This window comes from Podarcis tiliguerta, assembly GCF_965153285.1.
Source record: "Podarcis tiliguerta genome assembly, chromosome: 1".
In the NCBI taxonomy this organism is placed as follows: Eukaryota; Metazoa; Chordata; class Lepidosauria; order Squamata; family Lacertidae; genus Podarcis; species Podarcis tiliguerta.
Genome location: NC_139534.1, coordinates 19,734,406 through 19,752,704, shown reverse-complemented (window position 1 = coordinate 19,752,704; position 18,299 = coordinate 19,734,406). Strand labels below are relative to the sequence as shown.

The 18,299-nt window shown below is 44.8% G+C and overlaps 2 protein-coding genes across 2 annotated transcripts in view; one reads left to right on the top strand and one right to left on the bottom strand.

Moving 5' to 3' along the window:
- Positions 1–2,332: 2,332 nt before the first annotated feature.
- Positions 2,333–13,599, top strand: METTL5 (methyltransferase 5, N6-adenosine). The gene is made up of 8 exons (XM_083413929.1): positions 2,333–2,461; positions 3,866–3,986; positions 5,329–5,443; positions 7,086–7,267; positions 8,506–8,588; positions 8,860–8,911; positions 10,226–10,275; positions 13,292–13,599. Exons 2-8 carry the CDS (start codon positions 3,878–3,880, stop codon positions 13,355–13,357), a joined length of 657 nt encoding a protein of 218 aa, XP_083270055.1. The 5' UTR covers positions 2,333–2,461; positions 3,866–3,877; the 3' UTR covers positions 13,358–13,599.
- The window catches only part of SSB (small RNA binding exonuclease protection factor La), a 21,626-nt gene continuing 15,983 nt past the window's right edge, over positions 12,657–18,299 (bottom strand). The window contains exons 10-12 of the mRNA XM_083411953.1: positions 15,263–15,449; positions 14,227–14,355; positions 12,657–13,510 (exon numbers count right to left, since the gene is read on the bottom strand). Coding sequence (XP_083268079.1) covers positions 13,410–13,510; positions 14,227–14,355; positions 15,263–15,449 — 417 coding nt within the window. The 3' untranslated portion in view covers positions 12,657–13,409. The remainder of the gene's footprint in view (positions 13,511–14,226; positions 14,356–15,262; positions 15,450–18,299) is intronic.

Sequence of the window (18,299 nt, the reverse complement as noted above, 5' to 3'; positions counted from 1 at the left end):
CCATGAGTCTCTTCGTCTAGCGGTTTTTTCGTCTTGCGAAGCAAGCCCATTAGCGGATTAGCGCTATTAGCGGTTTAGCGGCTATTAGCGGCTATTAAAGGCTTAAGGGATTAGCGGATTAGCTGCTAAAAGGCTATTAGCAGCTTAGTGCCTTAGAAAAAGGGGGTGGGGAGCGAAAAAAAACCCCCCAGGAATCACAAGACATTTTCGTCTTGCGAAGCAAGCCCATAGAGAAATTCGTCCTGCGAAACGCATTGAAAAACGGAAAACCCTTTCGTCTAGCGGGTTTTCCGTCTTGCGAGGCATTCGTCTTGTGGGGCACCACTGTATGCAAAAGCCACAGAAAGTTTTGAATCAATGCGCCTGGGTGTCTTCAGTGCCGGATTACCAAATTGGCAGAGTAGACCTAGGGACTCCACGACAAAAGATTGAAATAATATTGATTTGATCTTGAAAGAAAATTACAATTAAGTATTAGGAGATCATTTGCTAGGGGGGCACTGAGATTCCGACTGCCTAGGGGCCGCCACAGGGTTTAATTGGACACTGGCTGCCCTTTCACCCCAGATAGCTCCCCAAAAGCTACATCAATTTGGGAGTAAATCCCAATTAACTCAACAGGACTTGCTTCTGAGTAGGCATGCATTGGCTTGTGCTACTGGCGGGCGTTAGGTTTCCGAAAGCAGCTTATTTGGCCGAGAATTGTATGCTGCTTCCCCGTAATGTTATGTCCTGAGGTTCTCAGCCTGGGCCAGCAGGGGGATATTGTAGATATCACTCAGGTCCACATATGCAAATAAGGGCTTGAAAGTGACGTTCACTGATTGGATAGTTACAGAAAGTTGTTACAGTTGCGTTGTAGCGAAGCTCTATATAAGCAGGCTGGCTGAACCCTTCAGTTCAGTTCTCTTCTGGCCTGTGAATAAACAAGAGCTGTTTGAAGAATCGCTGTGTCGTCTAATATGTTCACCCACAACTTAACACGTAACATCTTACATAAGTAGCTTACATGCAATGCAATAGTTAACAGCTGCCATCTGTACTGAAGTTAGCATGTTTGAATCCTGGGCTTTAAGCGGGTTTGCAATCGCTTAAAAATCTGCGCAGAACTGGGTGGATCCACCACTCTGATCCAATGGGGCTTTTAGGCAGAAGGGAAGCCAACTGTGCTGAATCAATCTCGCTCCCCAAACTGCTTCTCCCTGGTGTAGGACCGCCATACGTCCGGATTTTCCCAGACATGAACTGGATTTCAAAGGCGGAATTGACGTCTGGTTTGAATTTTCAAAAGGTGGTGCTTTGTCCTGGATCTTAGGCAAGTTGATCGAAAGCAGATGAAAACATTAGCAGGGTTTTAACTTCGCTTGTAATGTAACAAATATCATGGACAATATGGGTAGATACCAAACACAGACTATGAAATGATATGCAGTTGGAAATGCTGACAATAGGAGCCATGGAGGGGGTGGGGGAAAGTTGCGAGATTCAGGGAAATCTCATTTTATGGATATGTATTCGGCATTGTTAGGTTGGCAGGAGCAGGGACTAAGCAACAGGAGCTCACCCGTCGCAGGGCTTCGAACTGCCGATCTTCTGATGGGCAAGCCCAAGAGGCTCAGTGGTTTAGACCACAGCACCACCCCTCGATCCCAGCTCCTGCCAACCTAGCAGTTCGAAAGCATGCAGTGCAAGTCGATAAATAGGTATCGCTGTGGTGGGAAGGTGTACGGCGTTTCCGTGTGCTGCTCCGGTTCCCCAGAAGCGGCTTAGTCATGCTGGCCACATGACCCAGAAGCTGTGTGCCAGCTCTCTCGGCCAATAAAGCGAGATGAGCGCCGCAACCCCAGAGTTGGTCATGACTGGACCTATTGGTCGGGGTCCCTTTACCTTTATTAGGCATTGTAACTAATTTTTCATTTGTAAAATCAAATAAAACTATTTCCAAAAGAAAAATCGCAGAGTGTTTTTTTGGGGGGGGGGGGTCTTCCTAAAAAATTTAAAAAAGCCCCACAACTTTCGCGGTGTCCTGGGTTCTTTACTTTTCGAAATATATATGGCAATCCAACCCTGACTTGTGCACATAGCTGTCAGCCTTCCCTTTTTTTGTGGGAAATTCTCTTATTCCAGCGCCGTTTCCCGCTGCTTCCGGCTGCTATCCCGGATTGTTAGATATCCCTGGGACAGGTGAGGCTGCTGATCCCTTATTTTCTAGGCTGCTGATCCCTTATTTTCAAATCTGAAAGTTGACAGCTATGCTTGTGCATCGAAAGTGACAGTTTCCATCCCATTTCTCGCGCTTCCAGGGCAGGCGCCGGATTCCTGCTCCGGGTTTTCGCTGCAGCAGCAGCAAGAGGAACTAAAGCGAGGGGGCTGCTGTTTCTTTTGTGTACAGGGGATCCCTTAAGAAACCGCACAAAGCGGAAATGTGATCTTTCGTGGCGTGGAAGCTGCAGCGAAGAAGGTAAAAGGCATCTTCCTGGAAGACACTTCGGGTGCTTATTCTTGCGAACAGCTATTTGACTTTTAGAAGGCATCTGAAGTTTTTGCAGGGAGTTTATTTTAATGCTTGAAGTTTCATTGTGTTTTTAATATTTGATTGGGAGCAGCCCAGTCAGATGGGCGGCATATGAATGATAAAATTAGTATTATTATTTTCCAAAAAAACCCAAAACTCGTTGCTGCTGTTGCTTTTTGCACTATCTTCTCGGGAACACGAATACAACGCTGGAAGAGAAGCTCCTTTTCCCTTTGGGACGGTTGCTATCCTGTTCAGGCTTCATTCAGGTGCAGCTTTACTTCCGAGTAAGCGTGCATTGGGGCTCGATTTTTTTATTAATTTTTTTTAAAATTAATTTTTAATTGCAATCCAATAATAGCCTCATTATAACAATACCTAATTGTAATTCAATTACTAATGCCAACTGTTCCAATACCAGGGGGCTCGATTTTGAGCTCTCCCCAATTTTGAGAATTTTCCCAATGATCTCTCATGTCTCACGATTCTTGAAGCACATTAAAAAATATTGGTCCACGTATACTGAAGCCCTGATGGCTTCAGTTTCATAAGGCCTGGCACCTTTTTCTCTCCTGCCTGTTTCTCTCCTTATTAGCATCCAGCCTGAGAGTTTGTGCTCTTTTTAAATTGGCCTAAATAAAAGTTTTACTCTATTGTAGGGTGGGGTTTTGTTTTGGTGGGGTGCCACCATTTCACATTATTTTGCTTATTTGTTCCAACTGTCTGCAGCATTTCCTTCTCTTGGCAGTCCCCCCCCCCCAAGAGTGATTTGTTTAGTTTTACGGTCATGTGTTTTCTGTTTTTAATTTGCAAGCTTGTTTTATAGCATTGTCGTCGTACCTTGTATGGTGCCTGGAGGACTGTTATATTGTGGCTTATAAACTGAACGGATGAACAAGTGAAAAATTCTAAGTGTTAGAAATTGAAAGAAAAGTTGGAAGGCATCTGAAGGCAACCCTGCATAGGGAAGCTTTTAAATGCTGGATGTTTTATAATTTTTAAATATATGTTGGAAGCCACCCAGAGTGGCCAGGACAACCTAGTCAGATGGGCAGGGTATAACTAATAAAGTTGTTGTTGTTGTTGTTGTTGTTGCTGTTGCTAATAAAGTTGTTGTTGTTGTTGTTTTATCGTGCTTGGTAACACTTTATCTTTTTTTACAAATTTAATCTGTTGACTTGCTGCTGTATTATTTATGTTCTTTCCTAAAACTTTAATAAATACAGGTGGCAGAGGACAAAAACAAATTAAAGAAAAACAGGAATTGTGCTCTTGAACCCAGTGCATACATGTAACAATCATGTCCGTGTTTAATTCCTATGTATATCTGATTATAAATTTCCCTTCAAGCTTAAACTAAACATGAAGAAGTTAAAACTTAAAGAACTAGAGAGCAATCTTCAACAAGTTGATGATTTTGAGAATCCAAAACTTCTGCTTGAGCAATATCCAACAAGACCACATATTGCAGGTAAATCTCAATATTTTTTCTATTTCTTAACAGTATGGCTAGCATACTTAGAGGAGACCTATTGAAAACAAGAGGGTTAAGCTAATAATGACTAACTTAAATTTATTGATTTAAATGGATTTACTGTGACTTGGATGCAACCCTATAAATCTATTCTGCAAACGCTAATTCAAGAAAGCACCCTCATTCTAGAACCTTTGGTTGTTGGCGTGGATGATGTATATAGCAATGATGTGTATTTAGCATTAAATTTAAGTCATGTGGGCAGCAAAAATTCTCATTAACAAGCTTTAAGTTGTGGATAAAACATGTTTTTCTCCTGGGGCTGTCAAGAAAGTCAAGAGCTAAATTTGTATCCCTGGAGCTTAAGTTGCTAATTGATATTGAATTATGACTGTCTTGTTATGCTGTTGCACTCCTCTGAAAAGCAAGAGTCCATGTTCGAAACGGTTTCGTGGAAGAACACATGCTTCCAAGATAATTCCCATATTTTGGGGTCATGAACAGAAACGCCTTCTTGTTTGACTTGTTCTGTGCTAATCACTGGCTTGAGCCACCTGGATTTTTTTACAACCTGTCTTGCAAATATATTTACTTTAGTCTTCTTAGCTTGCCTTGCCCACTAGCTTTTCCAGCTGCATTGGCTCCCGGTGGAGTACAGGGTCAGATTTAAGGTGCTGCTTTTGACCTTTAAAGCCCTTCACGGCCTAGGAAGCTTGTACCTACGAGACCGCCTCTCCCGGTATGCCCCACGGAGAGCCTCAAGGTCCATAAATAGCAACACCCTAGAGGTCCCGGGCCCTAAGGAAGTTAGATCAGCCTCAACCAGAGCCAGGGCCTTTTCAACTCTGGCTCCGGCTTGGTGGAACGCTCTGCCTCATGAGACCAGGGCCCTGCAGGATCTGATTTCTTTCCGCAGGGCCTGTGAGACAGAGTTGTTCCACCTGGCCTTTGGCTCAGAATCAGTTTGATTCCCTCCCCCTTTTTCTTTTTCCTTTCTCCTCCTATCATGAGATTGCTCCCTAATTGTTTTAATATTGTATCTTAATCTTTTAAATTGTATTTTAATCAACTTGTTTTTATTATTGGTTGTTAGCCGCCCTGAGCCTGGTCTTGGCTGGGGAGGGCGGGGTATAAATAAAAATTTATTATTATTATTATTATTATTATTATTATTATTATTAAGTTGGCTGGTTGGCTGAGAGTGCTTGGACTTAATAGGAAACTATTCAGCTGGCAAAAAGGGGATAGATTAGAGGCCTGCATTTCATTCCAGCCTTGCAGTATGGTTTTGTATTTGCCCGGAACCTGTCACCTGTATTTCTTTGTTTTTGTCATCTAGCATGTATGCTTTATACAATTCACAATACTTTCGGTGATATTGAAAACAAGACTGTTGCAGATCTTGGGTGCGGTTGTGGTGTGTTGAGCGTTGGAAGCGCCATGTTGGGAGCAGGGTAGGTCTCTTACAGCAATGTGCTTCTTGCTTTCTCATAATGGGTGCCGATACTGGATGTATTTCTGAAAAATTATAAGTGTGTAACCAGAAAGCCTTGATGAAGCCAACCAACCTATAAAAGTACAGTTAGTAAATTTTAGAAAGGGTTTTACGTTAAAGGCTAGCGTCCTGATCTGGACCTGTACTAAAAGACCTGGACCTATTATACATGTTCATTAGGAAATCCCTAATACAGTGGTATCTTGGTTTACAAACTTAATCCGTTCCAGAAGTCTGCTCTTAAACCAAAACCATTCTTAAACCAAGGCGTGTTTTCCCTAATGAGGCCTCCTGCCGCCGGTGCCCTTCCATCGTTCGGATTCTGTTCTTAGACCAAGGTAAAAGTTCTCAAACCAAGACACTATTTCCAGTTTTGCGAAGTTTGTAAACCGAATTGTTCTTAAACCAGACTGTTCATGAAACCGAGGTACCACTATACTGAGTGAAACCATTGGTCTGTCTAGCTCAGTACAGTGGTGCCTCGTCTTGCGAAGCAAGCCCATAGAGAAATTTGTCCTGCGAAGCGCATTGAAAAACGGAAAACCCTTTCGTCTAGCGGGTTTTCCGTCTTGCGAGGCATTCGTCTTGCGGGGCACCACTGTATTGTTTATAGTGAATTGCAGTGGTTCTGCAGAGTTGCAGTTTGGGGACATTTCAGTCCCACCTATTGATGCTGGGGATTGAACCTGGGACCTGCTGAGTAATGGCTTGTATCCATATTGATTTGAAAACTGCAAGCATAAATTGGATACACTGCTGAGTAGGGATGCAGTCTAGCCATGCTTTGTTGCTTTGAATATAATGTGTATTCCTAAATACACTGGCTGCCTTCAAACGCCACACTGAGCCACAGAGTATGGTTTGTTTAACTTGACTGTGCACAAAGCTCATATGTTTTCCCACTTTGCTCCTCCCTTAGTCAAGTGGGGAAAGTAAGACCAATCCTTCTTTCACAGTACACATATACCAGGAATAGGGACGCAGGTGGCGCTGTGGTCTAAACCATTGAGCCTCTTGGGCTTGCTGATCAGAAGGTCGGTGGTTTGAATCCCCGCCACGGAGTGAGCTTCCAGCTCCTGCTAACCCAGCAGTTTGAAAGCACACCAGTGCAAGTAGATAAATAGGTACCGCTGCAGCGGGAAGGTAAACGGCCTTTCCGTGCGCTCTGGCACTTGTCACGGTCCTCCGTGCGCCAGAAGTGGTTTAGTCGTGCTGGTCACATGACCCAGAAAACTAACTGTGGACAAACGCTGGCTCCCTCGGCCTGAAAGCAAGATGAGCGCTGCAAGCCCATAGCTGCCTTTGACTGGACTTATCCGTCCGGGGTCCTTTACCTTTTACCTATACCTGGAATAACTTCAACATATTCGTAACTCAAACAAAATTTTAAAAAAATCCTTCTAGTAGCGCCTTATAGACCAGCTAAGTTTGTTATTGGTATGAGCTTTCGTGTGCATGCACACTTCTTCAGATACCACTTCAGATAAGTGTGCAAGCACACGAAAGCTCATACCAATAACAAACTTAGTTGGTCGGCAACCTACCTGTAACTAGAAATATTCATAACTGTAATTGCTGTTTTTCATTTTCCCCTTTTCCAGGTTATGTATAGGATTTGACATAGATGCTGATGCCTTGGAAGTATTTAGCAAGAACGCTGAAGAATTTGAGCTGACAAATATTGATTTGGTCCAGTGCAATGTGTGTTCTTTGTCTGACAGAATGCCAAAAACCTTTGATACAGTCATTATGAATCCCCCCTTTGGAACGAAGCACAATAAAGGTTGGTAATGATAAAGCAACTAGCTTAACAAACTAAATGTTTTGTAATTACGCTTCTCGGCAATTTCTTTCAGTACTTACTTTTGGATTGTGTTAAGGGTGGCGATTTCTAAAGTCTAGTGCCATTTTTTTTAGGCTGCATGTGTGGTGTTAATAAGGATTTATCCTCATGCATCTTCCATATATTGGAAGACTCATTTCACCAATCCTGTTTTGCTCTCCTCCCAGGTTGTGCAAACCTTCTGTTCTTCAAAAGTGTTCACTTTCTTTCTACATTTAGCACTAGATTTAGGATAGATGCATGTGATGTTCTGCTTGTTAATATTTCCAAGCATATGCTACTTTAGCCAGCATATTGTAGCCATCTAATAGGGGCATCTAAAAGGGACATGGGTGGCGCTGTGGGTTAAACCACAGAGCCTAGGATTTGCTGATCAGAAGGTCGGCGGTTTGAATCCCCGGGACGGAGTGAGCTCCCATTGCTCGGTCCTTGCTCCTGCCCACCTAGCAGTTCGAAAGCACATCAAAGTGCAAGTAGATAAATAGGTACCGCTCCGGCGGGAAGGTAAACAGCGTTTCTGTGCGCTGCTCTGGTTCGCCAGAAGCGGCTTAGTCCTGCTGGCCACATGACCCGGAAGCTGTACGCCGGCTCCCTTGGCCAATAAAGTGAGATGAGCACCGCAACCCCAGAGTCGGTCCCGACTGGACCTAATGGTCAGGGGTCCCTTTACCTTTATAGAGGGCAAAACCTTCCCTGTTTTTTTGTGGGGTTGGGTGGGCAGAGTAAGTCATCTGAAAATGGCAAAAGTTTTACTGAAGTTTAGGCATATCGCTTCTGTTTCTTCCCACTCGTCAGTAAGGTCTGTCATCTTTTGCGGAAAGAGGCACTAATTTGTTTAAGGTTGTAACTAAAAGCATGATGTTAGACAGGAACAGGTAGCTAAAATATTTACTCTTCCTGGGCAGGGAAACTGAATATTCAAATATACTGTTTAATTAGGCTTTCAATGCTGAAAATCTGGAAGAGACAAATTTGGCTTCCAAATTAAAGAAAACATTTTTTTTCCAAAAGTGATGCAAGTTTCACTTAATGCTGACGGACAAAGCTTAAAATCAATTTAATGTTTGTCATCCCACCTCTCAAGTTTGCTAGCATGCTACCGGTTTCAGTAAAACAAGTTTTGCTTTGGCGCATTCAATAGGCGATTTGAAACTTAACAACAATCTTTATTTTCCTAGGCATGGATATGGCTTTTCTCAAGACAGCATTACAGTTGGCAAGGACAGCCGTATATTCCTTGCACAAGACTTCGACCCGACAGGTACATCTCAGTCAAGCTTGTCTTCTTTCCACCTACATTACAGGAACTGAGTGGGTCAGAACTTATGGGAGCTCTAGTGACACAAAGAACACAACTTTGGAACATAATTTCATGATAAGCTGCATTACAACAGTCAGTGTTTAGGATTCTTACCCTTTGGTCACGATGGAAGCAGTCCTATCACAGCTGTTGCGTCAGTTCAAAAGATCAGGCACGCTTCTGCTGATTGTCGAGGTGACCACTAAACACCTTGCATTTCTTCCATGCTTAGCATATCCAGAAGAAAGCAGATGAATGGAACGTGAAAATGGAAGTTTTAGCAGGTAAGAGCTGACGGTTTAGATCAGCCTTAAAGGCACATAGTTCCCCTTGCTAATAATAATAATAATAATAATAATAATAATAATAATAATAATAATAATTTATTTATATCCCGTCCTCCCCAGCCGAAGCCAGGCTCAGAGAAGGTTTGGGCTAGATTGGAGGCTGCTGTGAGGAGGAGCAACTTGAATTTAATAAAAAAATGAAAACACAGATTATGCTTAATACAGTCAAACCTCGGTTGTTGAACGTAATCCATTACAGAAGCCCATTTGGCTTCCAAAACATTTGACAACCGAGGTGTGGCTTCTGATTGGATGCAGGAGCTTCCTGCACTCAAGCGGAAGCCACATCAGATTTTCGGCTTCCGAAAAATCTTTGAAAACCGGATCACTTACTTCCGGGTTTTTGGCATTCGGTAGCCAAAACGTTCCAAAATGGAGGCGTTTGGGAACCAAGGTTTGACCGTATTTGGGTTGTCTTATAGTGCCTAAAAAAATGAAACTCAAAAGAGCTGCTTCCAAAAGTCATTTTGTAAGAGCTATAACGATGCTGACTTGATTACATACGATGTAGGAGCCAGTTTTGCTTTTTCCGGTTGAGTTGCCCTGAGAACTTGGCTATTAGGGGAAATAAGTATGGTTAAATGAGAGCAGACAATTTAAAAAAATCTTTTAAATTGTATTTTAGAAGTAGATCAGGTGATTTACTGCTTGTCTGATAATGTAGCCCCCCCCCAATCCAAACCTTAGACAAATAATGTCCCTGACCTCCAATATCCATTTTATTTTAACTTATATCCTGCTGTTTCTGGACTACAATTCCCATCATCCCTCGCTAGCAAGACCAGTGGTCAGGCATGATGGGAATTGTAGTCCAAAAACAGCTGGAGACCCACTGTCTGCGAAACACTAGGATGGATTCTTCTAAGACAGATTACAAATATCATAATGCTTTTTTTTTTAAAAAAAATGCAGCATGCATAACAAGCCTGCAACAACCTTCCTCGAGGGCAGCAGATGGTAGATGGTCCTCCTTTGTGGCGAGTGCATTTTTCATCTAGTTCAGGCTTTGTCACCTTCACCTGCCTTGCCTCACTCTCCCAAAATCCTTATCCTACAGCATCTGATGGCCCTGGAAAAACAGGCCATGTATCTAAAATGCATTTAATCCGTGGAAACTTGTGTTTTCTTCCCGATTCCAGTTAACCTGCTTTCGCATCATTATTCCCTAATGCTTTTGCCGTTTACACCCAGAGACATAATTGCCCGATACCATCCATTACAGCTTAATGTGTTTACTCATTTTGTTTTCAGAACTGAGATACGACCTACCAGCCTCGTTCAAGTTTCACAAGAAGAAATCGGCAAGTATTACATCACTCTTGAGCCAGAGTGAATATAGGAACTTGGTAGTTTTAACTGAACCACGGGCTTAGGACCACGTATGAAAACCTTTTAGGCAAGGAGCTCTGTGTATTCTGTGACTGAACTGTTCAGGCACTAAAGGTGGATCCGGGAACAGAAATCAGGATTCCAAGAATCAACTCTCTGGGAGCAGAGACCTTAAGAATGGCTCAGCCCTAAAAGCCACTTAACTCTTAACGTATAACATGAAACCTATTTTGAACATGATTATGTATACAGTAGGGACGCGGGTGGCGCTGTGGGTTAAAGCCTCAGTGCCTAGGGCTTGCCGATCGAAAGGTCGGCGGTTCAAATCCCCGTGGCGGGGTGCGCTCCCGCTGTTCGGTCCCAGCGCCTGCCAACCTAGCAGTTCGAAAGCACCCCTGGGTGCAAGTAGATAAATAGGGACCGCTTATTAGCGGGAAGGTAAACAGCGTTTCCGTGTGCGGCTCTGGCTCGCCAGAGCAGCGATGTCACGCTGGCCACGTGACCCGGAAGTGTTTTCGGACAGCGCTGGCCCTTGGCCTCTTTGAGTGAGATGGGCGCACAACCCTAGAGTCTGTCAAGACTGGCCCGTACGGGCAGGGGTACCTTTACCTTTACCTTTATGTATACAGTGGTACCTTGGTTCTCAAACACCGAAAACATACCGGTTAGTGTTCCGGTTTTCAAACAACTGTTTTTGCCATTTATTTTGCATTTTTGAGGCTTTTTCAGTTAATTTGTTTTTGTGACCGTGTGGAACCCCAGTTCAGCTGCTGATTGATTGTGTGACTGCGGAAATGGATAAAAGCCCCCAATCCAAACAATTTTTATCATCTACAATACTGTCTTATTTATTTTATAGTACAGTACATTGATTATTGCTTTCATTTTGTGGATCAGTGGTCTCGTTAGATAGTAAAAGTCATGTTAAATTGCTGCTTTAGGTGTTTTTAAAAGTCTGGAACGGATTAATCCATTTTGCATTACCTTCTATGGGAAAGTGTGCCTTGGTTTTGGAACGCTTTGGTTTTGGAACGGACTAAGTTTGAGAACCAAAGTACCACTGTACAGGTACACATCCCCCTAAACAAACTGGTGGTGATACAAGCAGGTGGTACAACCTAAGTGTGGGCCAGCAGAGATCCAGCTAAACATTACACGAAGCCTCTGTTTACTAACAGAGCATGAAGTCATCTGTGTCCTGCTGGTCCACATTATGGATTACACCATATTGATTTTTCACATGGAAGTGCTGTTGCTAGAAAGCACCATATTTAAGTAGAAGCAAAAATATACAAGGTGGATACACCCACCTATTTTCTCACAGGCAACCCACCCCAAATCTTTCTCACATATACAATGGTACCTCAGGTTACATACGCTTCAGGTTACAGACTCCGCTAACCCAGAAATACTACATTTGCTTCAGGATGAGAACAGAAATTGTGCTCCGGCGGCGCAGCAGCAGCAGGAGGCCCCATCAGCTAGAGTGGTGTTTCAGGTTAAGAACGGACCTCCTGAACGAATTAAGTACTTAACCCAAGGTACCACTGTACAGGGTTATCCCCAGTCAGTTTTTTTTTAAAGGCCCTCTGCAGTACTAAGCAACTCCCTGCTGGCAGGCAAGCAATAACTGAGCAAGCAAGGTGGCCCTTGTTCCTTCTCTCCCCCCCATTTTGGGGGGGGGGAAGGCCCTCTAAGGGGCTCTATGTGGCTGGCGGGGAGAAAAATGGCAGTTTCCTCTTCCTTGACCCTCCCCATCTAAAAAAAAAAATCCTATGTGGCAAAGCAAGAAAAAGCCACTTAAACGACAGGTGCCCCGATTGCCTGAGGGATGCCAAGAAAGGCTTTTACAGGCACCAGGTTGATTACACACACGACGAAACTCCCAGTGTTGTGGTAAATGGAAAAAGCAAATGAAATTTGAAGGCAGCTATTTAACGAAGGGGGACGCGGGTGGCGCTGTGGGTAAAAGCCTCAGCACCTAGGGCTTGTCGATCGAAAGGTTGGCGGTTCGAATCCCCGCGGCGGGGTGCGCTCCCGTTGTTCGGTCCCAGCGCCTGCCAACCTAGCAGTTTGAAAGCACTCCCGGGTGCAAGTAGATAAATAGGGACCGCTTACTAGCGGGAAGGTAAACGGCGTTTCCGTGTGCGGCTCTGGCTCGCCAGAGCAGCGATGTCACGCTGGCCATGTGACCTGGAAGTGTCTCTGGACAGCGCTGGCCCCTGGCCTCTTGAGTGAGATGGGCGCACAACCCTAGAGTCTGTCAAGAGTGGCCCGTACGGGCAGGGGTACCTTTACCTTTATTTAACGAAAGCATTGGCAAGCAGTTCAGAATCGAATCACTCAAGTCGGGTAACTGTACACATTTTGCTTTATTTAAGCCCACCTTTCCCATCAAACTCAAGACGGTGGTACACCTGTTGTTCCACTTCTGGAACTTAATGCAATACAATTCATTGAATTCCAACACTGAAGCACGTTAAGTTTATTCGGTATCTACTAAATACAACTTTTGTACATAGTTTTGAATGAAGGTGGTTCAGTTTTCTTGAGCCTTTCCCCTTTGGCCCAGGGGTTACGGAGGTACTGCCCATGGGCAGAGAATTTCCTGCAGAAGCCTTTCTCGGTACCCACGGCTGCCCTGCCTTTCCCCACTGCTGAAATTAGGCTCGAAAAGAGCATTCAGTTGTAGCTAATAGAAAAGGTTGCTGTAATTAGTGTGTGGGGCCTACAAAAAGAGTTGGCAACTCCTGGGTGCGTTGTATTACAAACAACTTACGCTTTTATCCAGGCCACAGTCCCTGCCCCCAATCCTCCAGAGCATATTGGGGGGGGGATGCAGGGGGGTTGTAAGGGGAGAATAGAGGAAAGAGAACACAGTTCGATTTCACTCAAATAGCTATTATAAAAAGGTATGTTTTTTAAAAAGAAAAAAATCCCAAAGAAATAACCTGAAATGTAACTCTTTCTTCTATCCCCTTTTTGCAGGTGGACATCGAAGTCGATTTTATTAGATTCTCTTGCAGAAAACAGGATGAACGGAGGAATGATTGAAAACAAATCATTTGTTTCTTTAAAGCAAAACCCTCAGTGCTTTTTTGGATTACTATTCTGCATCTCCAGCTCCATTTTCTGTCTTCAGCTGTTTGCGGGCAGGCTCTCCCTTCTCAGCCTCTTCCAGTGGTCTTTTCTTTGGACTCGCCGCCCCTAAAAACACCCAAGAGTTAACTCAGTATTTGATCTATAAAACAGCCAGATCCCTACACCTCTTGCCAATAAAGCAAGTATTACTGAAACTTTTTGTGCAACCGTCCTTGGTGCCTCTCTCAGAACAACACCAAATGCTTACGCTACGCATTTGGATGGAAGAATATCGAGGAATGCTTGTGACCCTCACAGGCAGCCATTTTCCCCTTGGACCTGCAGCTGTTCAAGGTGAAACAGATTCAGCTGTAAAGTGACTATTTTGAAGTAACAGGGGCCTCCGAGCCTATTTTGACTGATCAGCCATTTCCCCCCAGCTGCAAAAGCCTGAACAAGCTGGATGGTAAACACAGCCCAGTGTGCTGGGAATGTATTTTGGCGTTGAGCTATGAGTTGCCAACCAATCTTACTGGCCTTCTGGCTTTTTCGTGGAGATTAACACTGCCTTTTTATTACTTGTCCTGCCAAAGGCTCCTTGAAAGATCAGGTTGGCTGGAGCCTCTGTTGCACAGCACTATTTTTGCCTGTTCCGGGTAAACCATTCTGCAAAGACATTCAACCTAAAGTATGTGAGACTTGAGTTGCTGAGGCTTATTCCTTACCTAGCCCTTTTATTCTGCATTTGATACCAGGAAAAACCCCAGCCAGTATTAAGAGTATGTGATACTAAACCCAATGCATGCATTCAGAATCTTGTTCTAATAAAGGAAAGCGCTCACCTGTCGCACTTTCGTCTTCCCCCTCTTCTTCCTCTTCACTCTCAAACTTCGTTTTCTTGCCTTGGAATTTCACTTTCCTGTCCTGTGCACCTTGAGGTCCCTTGCCGCATTTTCCTTTACCTTTGCGGCCTGTTAGGCAAGAATAGGCACGTCTTAGGCCGCTTAATATTCAGCTTTAGGGGCTTCCCACAACGCATCTCAAGAGGATAAGAAAACTGCAACCTCAACTATCTAAGCCAAATGTTGACAGGCAGCGGTTTTCCACTTTTGCTCTGCCCGGAACTTGAACCCTGGACCCTTATGCAAAGCCTATTCATGTGCAACGCTCCCCAAGCATTTTGCCGGTATGTGCGGGTGAGCCTTCATAGATCAAACCCCGCCGGCAGAACTCGTGCATCCCCTCCACGCACGGTGCTGAGAGTTAGTTTGCCCATCCAACCACAAGCAATGAGGTGTGCGAATCAGTTGCAGAATTCGGATTACATCCCCAGTGCGCTCTCACTGCCCCAGCATCTTATTTCATAGGCTTCCCCCTCTGCTGCACAGTCCAGTTCACCACCAGTTTTGCAGTCCCCTCCAAAGCCCCGCCCCCACTGCTGCTCTTCCAGCATTCCTAGAATCGGGACCACAAGGGTCACCTAGACCAACCCCTTGCAATGCAGGTATGCTTTGCCCAACGTGAAGCTCAAACACACAACCCTGAGATCAAGAGTCATGCTCTACCAAGTGAGCTCTTCTGGCACTGGCCTAGGCCTCATGTCTGGCTTGCAGGTTTCCCAAAGGCAACTGGTCCACCGCTGCATTAAACCATTTCTGGACAAGACAGCTCCCTGGTCTGATCCAGCCAGACTCATCTTTGTGTCCTTACATAGCTTCTGTGAGCTACCGAAGAGTCCAGAAACGTTTGCTCTGCAGGTCCCCAGACTTGAGAAGAGCAGCCCACTGCTTTGCTCAACACCAGCTATCTGCATAATAAGGCTTCCAAGAAGGTAAACTAAATGAAAGAAGAATAAAAAAAATCAAGGCAAAACGTCACCTTTTCCTTTCTTTTTGTTCAACAGTTCTTGCTGCCCCTCCATGATTTTCTTGAGCGCTTCTCTCGCCACGTCTCCTTCCAACACGTCCCACGTCACCTCTCTGCCTCGCAGCTGCAGGCTCCCGTCATTTGCCGCCTGGGCTTTATCCAGCGCTTCTTTGGCGCTGCTCTTGAACAGGATGATTCCCTGTGTGCAGAAACGCAAGCTTGTTATCTCAATACACAACCGTTCGCTCAGACATTTTCTTTCTATGGCTTCCCTGCGGTCAGAAGAGACGGCCAAGGTGGCGGTTCGATAGCTAAAATTTGCCGCCGAGTCGTAACGGATGCAGCGGTAACGATCATGCAGGCCAAGTACTCCCACGAGGCTTCGGCCTAAACTAGGTTTGTTGGAACAGTCTACAGTGGAACCTCAGGTTGCGGACATAATCCGTGACAGAGGCACGTCTGCAACCCGCAGCGTTCGCATCCTGAAGCGCTGCATCTGCGCGGGTGCGATTTGGCGCTTCTGCGTATGCGGTGAAACCCGGAGGTAAACCGTTCCGGTACTTCCGGGTTTCTCGTGGTCCACAACCCAAAAACACGTAACCTGAAGTGGCTGTAACATGAGGTGTGACTGTATTTGACACCAGTTGCCCAGGAACAACTAATCACTCCTCTGAACCTTCTCAAGGCAGCCCACTGTTAAGTACAGTGGTACCTCAGGTTACATACGCTTCAGGTTACAGACTCTGCTAACTCAGAAATAGTGCTTCAGGTTAAGAACTTTGCTTCAGGATGAGAACAGAAATTGTGCTCCGGCGGCGCAGCAGCAGCAGGAGGCCCCATTAGCTAAAGTGGTGCTTCAGGTTGAGAACAGTTTCAGGTTAAGTACGGAACTCCGGAACGAATTAAGTACTTAACCCAAGTTACCACTGTATTCCTATTTTGTTTTTAGCACTGAGGCAGCATAGCTGGCATGTCATGCACTTCAGAAAAGCACCAAATTCACACCACACGTGGACTCATCTATCACAGATATCGGGGCACGTGGTGGCATATAACAGGTGTGTGCACGTAGTAGCCGACGCAAGAATGGTTCTACTGGGGTGTGGCATGAACACAGTGCACAGACACAAGACGATAGCTCTTTTAAAAAGCTCAAAGCCTTGAACAACTATACAAATAAATCCTGACATCGTATAGGTGTGCACAAACACAAACGGTATTTGCGGTATTAGGTCTGTATTGGCCACATGCAACACAACTTGGACAGAGGTTAAGTGGTATTAGGTACTTATATAATTACAGTGGTGCCTCAGGTTAAGTACTTAATTCGTTCCGGAGGTCCGTACTTAACCTGAAACTGTTCTTAACCTGAAGCACCACTTTAGCTGATGGGACCTCCTGCTGCTGCCAGAGCACGATTTCTGTTCTCATCCTGAAGCAAAGTTCTTAACCTGAAGCACTATTTCTGGGTTAGCAGAGTCTAACCTGAAGTGTATGTAACCTGAGGTAGCACTGTATTACATTACAGTTTTACTCTGTTTTATATTGTGCTCCTCAGTGTCTCCATATCTGAAAGTCATTATGCACTTGGCGTAAAACTGGTGCTTTTATGAAAAGTCATGTCTTTATTATTGTGAAAATTTTAGATAAGCCACTACAGTGGTGCCTCGGGTTACAAACACTTCAAGTTACAAACTCTGCTAACATGTAAGCAGTGCCTCGGGTTAAGAACTTTACCTCAGGATGAGAACTGAAATCGCGCGCTGGCAGTGCAGCAGGCCCCATTAGCTAAAGTGGTTATCTCAGGTTAAGAATGGTTTCAGGTTAAGAACGGACCTCTGGAACGAATTAAGTGCATAACCAGAGGTACCACAGTCGTACCTTAGTTTTTTAATTTAATCTGTTCCAGGAGTCCGTTCAACAGTTAAAAAACCAAGGTGTGGCTTCCAATCAGCTGCAGGAGCACCAGACATTTGGCTTCCGAAAATCCCTCGAAAACCGGAACAATCACTTCTGGTTTTCAATTCTTTGGGAGCCAGAACTTTTGAGTTCAAAGGCCCTGGGCTTCCAAGGTATGACTGTACTGGCATTAGTTGCCGTTCTTTTCATTTGAGGCCTAAGCCAGACAGGCCAACCTTATGATCCGAAGAACAGTGGCTCGGTGCCGGAGCATCGATTTTGCCCACAGAGGGTTCCAGGTTTAATCCCTGCCATCTCCAGGTAGGGCCGGGAGAAATTTCTGTCTGAAATCCCAGATAACTGCTACCAGTCAATATAGACAATACTGCTTTCTATGTTCCTAAAGCAGCACGTGGTCACTACCCACAACTCTGCCCTTTAACTATTCTCTCTTTCCCAGGAGAAGATGCTATAGCAGACTACAGAAGGGAATCAACCAGTTCCAGTAGCTTGTGAGCATAAAGCAGTCCTCCCAAAGCTAGCTGTGGCTCCTTCAGCTAGTAGCTGCCAGAATTTCCTGGGGTGTTTTATACAGTGGTGCCTCGCAAGACGAAAAGAATCCGTTCCGTGAGTCTCTTCGTCTAGCGGTTCGTCTTGCAAAGCAAGCCCATTAGCGGATTAGCGCTATTAGCGGTTTAGCGGCTATTAAAGGCTTAAGGGATTAGCTGATTAGCTACTAAAAGGCTATTAGCAGCTTAGTGCCTTAGAAAAAGGGGGTGGGGAGCAAAAAAAATCGCAGCAACTCGCAAGACATTTTCGTCTTGCGAAGCAAGCCCATAGGAAATTTGTTTTGCGAAGCACCTCCAAAACGGAAAACCCTTTCGTCTAGCGGGTTTTCCGTCTTGCGAGGCATTCGTCTTGCGGGGCACCACTGTACTAGCTCTGGTTCCTGGGACATTGCTCGTGTGGCAATTCCATGGGAGATATTACTCAAGAGTTGAACCATTGAAATTTATGGACCTAACTTTGAGTAAATCTTAGTTGAAATACCACCCAATTTGTGCAAGGGAGGGATGGGGAAAGCAGACACCCTTTAGGTGCTGTTCAGACTACAACCTCCATCACTTGTGACCACCAGCTGGGGCTGGCG

Bases quoted from the DNA above. Each gene is read 5' to 3' on its own strand.
- METTL5 (XM_083413929.1), top strand. From the start codon at position 3,878: ATGAAGAAGTTAAAACTTAAAGAACTAGAGAGCAATCTTCAACAAGTT. The intron at 3,987-5,328 runs GTAAATCTCAAT...TTTGTCATCTAG, and splicing joins AACAAGACCACATATTGCAG to CATGTATGCTTTATACAATT. The intron at 10,276-13,291 runs GCAAGTATTACA...CCCTTTTTGCAG, and splicing joins AGTTTCACAAGAAGAAATCG to GTGGACATCGAAGTCGATTT.